General features: G+C 49.5%; 1 protein-coding gene across 1 annotated transcript in view; it reads right to left on the bottom strand.

The window, feature by feature from the left end:
- The window catches only part of ZNF174 (zinc finger protein 174), a 7178-nt gene extending 5173 nt beyond the window's left edge, over positions 1-2005 (bottom strand). The window contains exon 1 of the mRNA XM_010840486.1: positions 818-2005. Coding sequence (XP_010838788.1) covers positions 818-1225 — 408 coding nt within the window. The 5' untranslated portion in view covers positions 1226-2005. The remainder of the gene's footprint in view (positions 1-817) is intronic.
- Positions 2006-9203: the final 7198 nt, after the last annotated feature.

The following is a 9203-nucleotide window of genomic DNA, read 5'->3' as shown; positions in this document are numbered from 1 at the left end:
TTGCTGCCAAGTCGCTTCAGTCGTGTCCGACTCTGTGCGACCCCAGAGACGGCAGCCCACCAGGCTCCCCCGTCCCTGGGATTCTCCAGGCAAGAACACCGGAGTGGGTTGCCATTTCCTTCTCCAAGGCATGAAAGTGAAAAGTGAAAGTGAAGTCGCTCAGTCGTGTCTGACTCTTAGGGACCCCACGGACTGCAGCCTACCAGGCTCCTCCGTCCATGGGATTTTCCAGGCAAGAGTACTGGAGTGGTGTGCCTTCTCTGAAAAATCACCCTTATCTATAAATTATTCTGCCCAAGACACTCTTGATCAAGGAAATCTAAATAGTGATATGGCTCTAAGAGAACTGCGCTAACCCTGTTCCCTAACTGCTTCCTCCCTAGGCCCCTACTGGGGTCTAACTTGGGGGTGGGGGTTGGAAGGCATACTGGCCAATTGAGCTGGAGTTCCCTGAGTCAAAGGCAATATGCTGGGACAAGAGCTAGCAAAATGCCCCCCAGATCAAATTCCTACCAACAGTATGACTCTTGTCTACTAAGAATCTTGATTGTAGGAAAGCTTCAAGAGGGATGGGTTGGGGGAGATCTGTCAGCAAAGATTCAAGAGCTCTACTTTCTCACTGGAGTGCCTGTGGCTGTGTTTTCTGAAAACTTGTTACACCTCCCGTCCCAGCAGGGGTGAGGGGGGTAGGGTTCCAAACAGAGGCCAGAAGCAACGTTTGAAATTCTGGACTCCTCTCTCTAGGGAAGGGTCCAGAGACCAAACACGAACCAGATGAAAAAGAAATCCTGGGGCGACAAGAAAGTACCCGCCTTACCCACTGCTTTGGTCCCTTGGCTGCTCGATGAAAATCTTCCACAAGGGTCACGATCTCCTTGCTGCTCACTGGACATCGATGCCTGGCCCGAGCCTGGATCTCCGCGGGCAGGATATTCAGGAACTGCTCCAGCACCAACAGCTCCAAAATCTGCTCCTTGGTGTGCACCTCGGGCTGCAGCCACTGACGGCACAGCTGCCAGAGGTGCGAGAGTGCCTCCTGGGGTCCAGACGCCTCTTGATAACAAAACCGTCTAAAACTCTGGCGGGAGAGCTCAGGATCGGGCCAGTCTTCTTGCAGAGCGGGTTCCCGTTTTTCTTCTAGCTTTGCTATTATATGTCTCTCCTGCTTGGAGAAAGCCTGAATATGGGACTGCGAGCTCAAAGTTATCTCCATCTTAGCCGCCATTTTTGGGCTCAGGAGCCAGCTTCTCTCTCCTTGTAAACAGGTCAAGCCTTCGGGACCATGGCCCTGAATACTAGAAAGATGCTAGAAACGAAGGTCCTCTGAGGATGTTGGAAAGGAAAGGATGCAGACAGAGGCTCCTCGTTCGCTGGCCTTGAGCCCAAACTTCTGACGACAACACAGTCCCTGGGAGTGGGAAGTTTTTGTTTTCCTGCCAGCGTCTTGAAATGTCTTGCAAAGGCGAAAAGTCATAATGTCCTAAAAGGAAACTGGGGAAAATATTGCTTGCATTTTAGCGACAAGCACAACAGGTCTCAGGGGAAATGCGCAACGGAAACAAATGAGCTGGCAGGAATTCCTGGGAAAACTTTAGATTGTCATCCAGGTAGCCTACACCACCTCTCTCGCATCCTCCTCAGGCCGACCTCCAGCATCTCGCCGGGCGTTACAGGGCGAGCCCAGGCATGCCCCGGCGCACGCCGAGGCTTGGTAGTTAGCGGAAACCTCCTGCGGGCGAGCAAAGTTCACGGAGGCGCGCCGGCTGCCCGCCCCCGAAGCACCGAGGCCCAGCTGCTCCGGCCTCTGAGGACGCCGGGCTTCGCGCCCTAGCTGGCCGGAGCTCGGCCAAGCTGCAGCACTCTGGCGCGCGGCTCGATTACGTGGCCTGTACGAGCTGGGGGTGGCGCCTGCGACGGCAGCGCGATCGACAGCCCTGCAACCCGCGCCCACCTGCACGCGACTCACCTCTCTGGGGACCCGGGAGCCACGGCTGGGGGCGGGGCAGAAGCCTCTTGTCGCGGACACTCCCACGAGCTGCTGTGGAATTCCGTCACGGGAGGGCCCGCCTCCTGCGCAGAGGGATTGGCTCCTCGGAAGCGTCCTAGCTCGCCTATTGGCTTCTGAGTCTACAGATGCTGGCCGCTGTCGCAGTGCAAGTAGGGAGTTGCAGTCCGTTTCCACGACTCGCGAGCAAGCGCAGTGGACCTATCCGAGCCCGCGCTCTGGGCGCCGACTTCCGGCCCGGAGGCTGAGCGAGTCTGGGGAGTCGTGGGTGAGTCTACCCGTGATCGCTCAGCTTCCTGGCGTCCCGGGGCTCTTCGCTGGCAGTCGTTGCAGAGGCGGTTGGGCCAGGACTGTCCCAGTCCCTGTGCTCGACCGCAGACTCCCTCCGGCCAGTGACCCTGCCCCCGCTAGTGCAGTGGCGGTCTGTGGTCTTGTTTCCTAGTCTTCAGCCGCAGGTCCTAACCCAGCACCGAGTGCACCAGGAGTACTCAGGGGGCCATCCTGGATGACGAGTGAAAAGTTAATCGGCCAGACTCCACATCCTCATTGTACTTTCCGCTGAGCGTTTTGGGTGTGGCCAGAGAGAAACACATTTTTGAGAGAGGAGTATTTTCAAATGAACTATGAATGGGATATTAGGAATCAGAGTGCAGGTCCGCCTTCTGCATGGAACTAGAGTAGCATTCATTGAATTATTCTTCATCGTTAGAAGGTGTGGGGTGTGTGGAAAGGTGTAAGGCAAGGAGTATAGTTTCTAGTCCTGGCCTTGCTGCTGAGAGACTGTGCTCGGTGATGCTCCTTCGTTAAAAAGCACTGCTCACAGTACAGTGCTTTGGAAGAAAGGCAACCTGAATCCGTTTTTTACTAGTTGGTGATGGACAGGGAGGCCTGGCGTGCTGCGATTCCTGGGGTCGCGAAGAGTCGGACATGACTGAGCGACGAAACTGAACTGAACTGAACTGAAACAGACTTGGGCCTTTGGAGGAGGAGTGGAATGGAAAGTGGCACATAATTGTAGAAAGCTTCTATCTTACATCCTCCCAATTTAGCAATTTCCAGGAAATTTGGAATTTTTCTCACCCCAGCTGTATGTAAAATCCCAGGGAATTCTGACAGGCCCAGCCTATGTGAGTTGCCCACTCCTGGGGTTGGAGGAAGGGTACTGTAATGAATAGCCCCACCAGAGGCAGTGGAATAGAGAGGGACTTTTTCACAAAGGGAGAAAGATGCTTCTGTCCAAAGTGGGGAAGGAATGCTGGAAAATAAATGCATTTCTTATCCACACTGTGTGTGTAGTGGTGGTGGTGGTGGGAGGAGGGTGTGATATTAATGAAGAGGTTAATACTTTTCCCTCCTAAGAAAATGAGGAATTGGGAAGCTGGATCCAAGCTTCTGGGAGTAGGCAGGACAGGGACAAGCCATAGGCATGTGGGGAGCATGAGTAGGGACAGATGGATAACACTGTGAGGAACCATTTGGGGAAGTTATCCACAGAAATCAGGCTAGCAAGAAAAGGATGCTTTCTGATATTTTTGGTGCTTTGGCTCCTTGGCTTGGATTGGAGAAGGAGTAAAGGAAAGGACAGAAATAAACAGTAAGAACTAGAGTGAAGGAAGAGGGGGTGATTTTATGTTGTCTTTTCTTCTATTCTTCTCAGCCTCGCTTCAAAGTTGAGCCTTTTTCAACTATGAGTCTGGGTCTGCCCATCTATGACAGGCTCAGGTCTCTGATTCTAGAAAGACACATTTCACTGGTATCCAGGAGACCTGCTTCCCAGTGATAAGAGATGGAATCTGAACTGCAGGATGGTAGTAACAGCAGTGAACCAAGCAGGTTGAAGCAAAGCATGACTGCAGTAAAGAGCCCCCAGGCACAACCATCCTCAAGCAAGGACTCCACACAGGACAGCAATCAGCCCTGCATGGCAAGCCAGAGCCCCAACTATGAAGCTTGCCATCAGCACTTTGGGCAGTGTTGCTTCCAGGAAGTGGAGGTGAGGAGCACCTGGTCCCCATGAGAAGGTAGCTGGTCCCCATAAAGGTTTTAGCAAACTCTGAGAACTCTGCTGTCAGTGGCTGAGGCCTACTGCTGCTGCTGCTGCTAAGTTGCTTCAGTCGTGTCCGACTCTGTGTGACCCCGTAGACGGCAGCCCACCAGGCTCCCCCGTCCCTGGGATTCTCCAGGCAAGAATACTGGAGTGGGTTGCCATTTCCTTCTCCAAGGCATGAAAGTGAAAAGTGAAAGTGAAGTCGCTCAGTCGTGTCCGACTCTTAGCGACCCCATGGACTGCAGCCTACCAGGCTCCTCCATCCATGGGATTTTCCAGGCAAGAGTACTGGAGTGGGTTGCCATTGCCTTCTCCAGGCTGAGGCCTAAGACACACTCAAAAGAGTAAATCCTAGAGCTGCTGGTTATGGAGCAGTTTCTGCCAGAAAAGGTTCAGAGCTGGATGAGGGAGCAGTGCCCAGAGAATGGTGAGAAAGTTGTGGCTCTGGTTGAGGATGTACAGAGAGCAGCCAGGCAACAGGTAAGAAAAGGCAGTCAGAACCCTGTGGTTTTTGTCATGAAGAAGTTGGTGTGAGCAGCACAGGAATCCAGTTACTGGAGAGGTGCTTAGTTCAGAAATTCCAGAATTCATCTGCTGCCCAGAGAGTATTATTAATAGCTATATTGCATTGATCTTATGTCCTTCATCAATGGGAAAAATTTCTCAAATTTCTCATTTGCTGAAATAACTTAGACATTCATATATTCAGTGAATGCTTAGAGTCACTAATTAAAGTGGTAAAACACTCATCAGAGTTCTCCAAAACAAGGCCAGGGAAAGAACAATTCTTCACTCAGCAGGTCAGGAAAATTAGAGATGTTAGTGAATTTAAATCTAATCTCTCTTGCTAGAAGGTTCCTTGAAGGAATGTGCCATGTGTTGTACACTAAACAAAGTCACACTAGAGCCAGTCCCTGCTGTCTGGATTAAGTGGTCAGTTTGAAACAGTAATGAGTTTCACATGATGCCCACATGTGGCGGGAAAGACTCAGTCTGAGATCTGATCAGTGTAACATTCTTGTATATTTCAGAAGAAGGGGGTGGTGTGAAAGGCATAGGAAAAGGAAAAGGAACATGAAGCCTTCAGTTGTGGGTCAGGGGAGGGCTGGCCTGAGTGTGACTGTGTCTGGAGCAGGAGGCAGCCCACTGGCGCTCTGAGTCTGCATGGCTGGATTGGGATGTGCTTGTGTTTTCCAGGGAGGAGGCGGATGTGCATACCAGCTGTAGGAGGAAGAGTTGGGGGATGGGGTTGTAGATAAAATTTCATAAGATTGAGGATTGAGAGGTTCTGACATAACTTGGAGGGAGGAGCAGTGTGGTGACGATGCATCAGAAATGGGGGAGATTAATATAAAATCCATGGTTGGGCGACTGTTGATAGTAACTAGGCTGGATGTAGAATGCAGGAGAGCATCTGTATGAAGTCAGAGTTTGGAGAGGAGACTAAGCAAGGCAGAATCCCTCTGTTATCACAGTCATCCTAGACCCCTTGCCACTTATGTATGGACCATCTCTCCCTACTGTCCAGCACCACCTCAGAACCAGACGCTTCATGTGAATGACAACAACACAGGAATGTAAGCGTTAAAACAGCTCTTTGAAACCCCTTAGGGAGGGAAAGGGAAGCAGGAAGTAGAAGTGAGACTCCAGCTGCCTCTCATCATCTCTCCTCTGTCACTTTAGGCAGGAATTTGTAGTGACAGATGATGGGGTCTGTCCCCAGGTCCTGGAATCGGGGAAGGATCTGAAAATGCCCATCGATGAGACAGCTCTCTTGGGGGCAACAGAGAATCACTGAGATCCCACCCCAAAAGAGTTGGACTTGACTTAGTGACTAAACAACAGACACCTGAACAGGGGGTTCATCCAGGGGAATGGACTGTGAAGGGGTCACAGAGCTCAGCCCAGAGACCGTGGGGGCAGTCAGAAGCTTAAGCAGGAGCCTCCGCCCTCCCCTGGGGTGGGAGGGACAATCATCTACTGGAAAGTGCAGGTCTGAGCTGGAGTTGGACCCTGGCCTCCAGGTTAAATGCCTTGGAGATACATCCAAAAATCAATACTTCAAATTTTAGTTGATGGTACTAGCACTTAAAATGGGGGCAGAGATCCTTTGTGTGTTAACTTAATTTTTTTTATTACAGTTTAATATTACTGCCTCTGAATCAGGTATTATTAAAGCATGTTGACCTCACCTTCTGCAAAGCAGTTCTTCATGAACTTGAAAACATAACCCCCTTCTCCATCTAGCTTAATTTCTTCCTAAATACATTTCTTCTACTTTTTTTCTTCCATGGCTCTTTTTTTTGAAATTTGTCTTAGTGTTTTAGGAAAATTTTAATCAAAAATTTAACTAAAATTAATTGAGGTGAAATTAATCACCTAATGTAAAATTAGTCATCTCAAGTGAACCATTCAGCTGCATTTAGTACAGTCACAAGGTTGTACTATGATCACCTCTAGTGTGTTTCAAAACAGTTTTCACTCCCTCCCCCTCCACCTCTCCCAAATAAACCCCATGCTCATTAAGGAGTTGCTCCTCATTCTCTCTCTATGGATTTGCCTGATTTGGACATTTTACAGGAAGAATCCTACAATACATGACCTTTTGTTTCTAGCCTCTCTCATTTATGTTTCCAGTCTACAAAGTATCACTCCTTGGTCTGTTTTTAGGGCTGTGTAATATGTCACTGGAGAAGGAAATGGCAACCCACTCCAGTATTCTTGCCTGGAGAATCCCAAGAACAGAGGAGCCTGGTGGGCTACTGTTCATAGGGTCACAAAGAGTCGGACACGACTGAGTGACTAGGCACAATATGCCACTGCATAGCCAGCCAAGGGTCTGTCTTTGTAAGTCTCCTTCTGTGAAGCACTTTGGCTGCATACATTTCTAGATTAGCTGAAGGCTACTGCTGCCTTTTCTGCTTAATTCAAAACTGTCATTACAGGTTATTAAGTAAGTAATTTTTTAAAGCCACCTCATCTTTATGTAACTCAGATCCTAGAGAAAAACACTGTGTCTTCACGCGGTTTAAAAAGGCAAGCTTCTGTTGATGAAATGGAAAACCTTCTGAGTTTACCTGCTTTTGTATTTTTCAAGCAAAGTGAATACACTATCAGTATCTCTGAAAACCTTGCTGTTTAGAATTTATTTTACTTTGAATCCTTGGGAACATCTGTGCTCTTTGGTGTCTGATTTCTGAGGCTCAGGGGTCTGAGTAAAGGGGACAGGACTCATCATGTTCCACGTTCGGCTCTGACAGCTTGCTGTGCCCGCAGGTGGCTCAGATCCCAGGTGGTGAAGCCTCCCCAGGGGTCACCGAACTCTGAGTGTCCTCTGAAGTTCCACTAGTAAGTTAGCAAAATGTACCATTTCCTTTGTACTATTCTTGAAGGTGGGGGTCTGAGAAATAATTCATTCTCTTGGTCTGAAAAAATAAAAGGATTGAGTTCCTGTGGTATTTTTAAGAGCATTATGATTATCTCTGGGTGGTTGGGCAAGGAAACATTCTCTCCCCCCGCTATATATATATACCATGCACATATTTCTTTAAAATGAAAAAAAAAACTTTTTATTTTAAAAAAGCTATTGTGTCAGGAGGGATCTAGTAAAAGAAACTTTTTAATACAGAGACAGGCAATTGGCTATGGCAGTGGTCCTGAAACCTGACTCACTGGAGGGCATGTTAAACAGAACCCCAGGCCTCACCCCAGAGCTGCTGATTCTTTAGATCTGAGGTGGAGCCCAGGAATATGCATCTCTGGTGCGCTGCCAGGTGCTGCTGGGGCTGCAGGCTTTGGCACCCCACTTACAACCTCTGCTCTGTGACTGTTATGTGGAGACTGCCCTCTGGCAGTGGCTGTTTTCTCCCCTAGCCTGGCTTACTCCAAAGGTCTCTGGGAACCTTCCACAGAAGAGGGGTCTCAGAGACCAGGAGACAGGTGCTGGGGCCCAGGTGAGCTGTGTTTGACACCTTTTGTCTCTTTAAGTTTCCATTTCACCTTGCACTCCCACTCTCCCTAAAAATCTTTTTTTCTGGAGATGTTAGAAAAATTATGTGGTCCACTGAGTTTCTCTTGGGTTGTCCCCTTGTTCTGTCCACTGACATCATGACATGGCTCTTTACCCACCCTGATCCTTCTCTGGGAGGCCTGACCTCTCACTGCCTTGCTCTCTCCCTGATTTGATAACCATGGTCCTGCTCTGCCCCAGTGACAACTGGCCTGGATCAGAGAACATGCAGAGACCCCAGATAGTAAGGGAAACAGGGCAAGGGAAAAGCCTAAGACTTCTTCCACAAGGGAGACTAGAGTGAAAGCCCACAAGACACCAGCAACTGGGCACAAGAGCCTGACTCAGCAGATGGGACAGAGGCAGGCAAGACAGAGATATCAAGAACAAAAGAGAACTGGAAATGGGATGATACAAAGGAAGAAGAAATTAATGAGCCTCTTCCGAGGTCCCAGTAAGTCTCTGGGTGCTCCGAGCTAAAAAGAGGCTGGGCAGGCACGCCAGTGTCAGGAAGGCAACAAGGAGCTTCTCCACAGAGAGTAAGGAGAAACCTGCATCCCAGCAGAGGATGAACCCCTATAGGCTTCATACTGGGAGGATACCTGCACACATCTTCTGTGTGGGAAAAACTGCTCTCACTGATCTCAGAGTTGTCTCTCTCACCACCACCCAGTTCCCAAACTGGAAAAGGCTTCTAAATGTCATGAATGTGGGAAAAGCTTTAGACAAAGTTCTTATCTTGCTTGACACCAAAGAATCCAGAGAGAAACCTCCCAAATGCAGTGAGTGTGGGAAAGGCTTCAGCGAGTGCTCCAGCCTCAATGCTCACTTGAGAACTCACACAGGAGAGAGACCCTACCAGTGTAGGGAATGTGGGAAAAGCTTCAACCAGAGCTGCAGCCTCACTGTTCCCCAGAGGACCCACATGGGGGAGAAGCCATATTAGTGTGTGGTCTGTGGGAAAAGATTCAACAACAGCTTCCAGTTCATCACTTATGGTGAGTCCATGCTGAGGAGAGCCCCACAGTTGTGGGCAGTGTGAGGAAAGCTTCAACAACGGCTCCCCCTTGAGAGCCCACCACAACCCCACACGAGGGAAAAGCCTCACCAGTGCTCTCAGAGTGAGAAAAGCTTCAACAAGA

Source organism: Bison bison, unplaced genomic scaffold, assembly GCF_000754665.1.
Source record: "Bison bison bison isolate TAMUID 2011002044 unplaced genomic scaffold, Bison_UMD1.0 scf7180017864144, whole genome shotgun sequence".
Lineage (NCBI taxonomy): Eukaryota > Metazoa > Chordata > Mammalia > Artiodactyla > Bovidae > Bison > Bison bison.
Note: the sequence above shows the minus strand (reverse complement) of the source record. Positions and strands in the feature narration are given on the sequence as shown.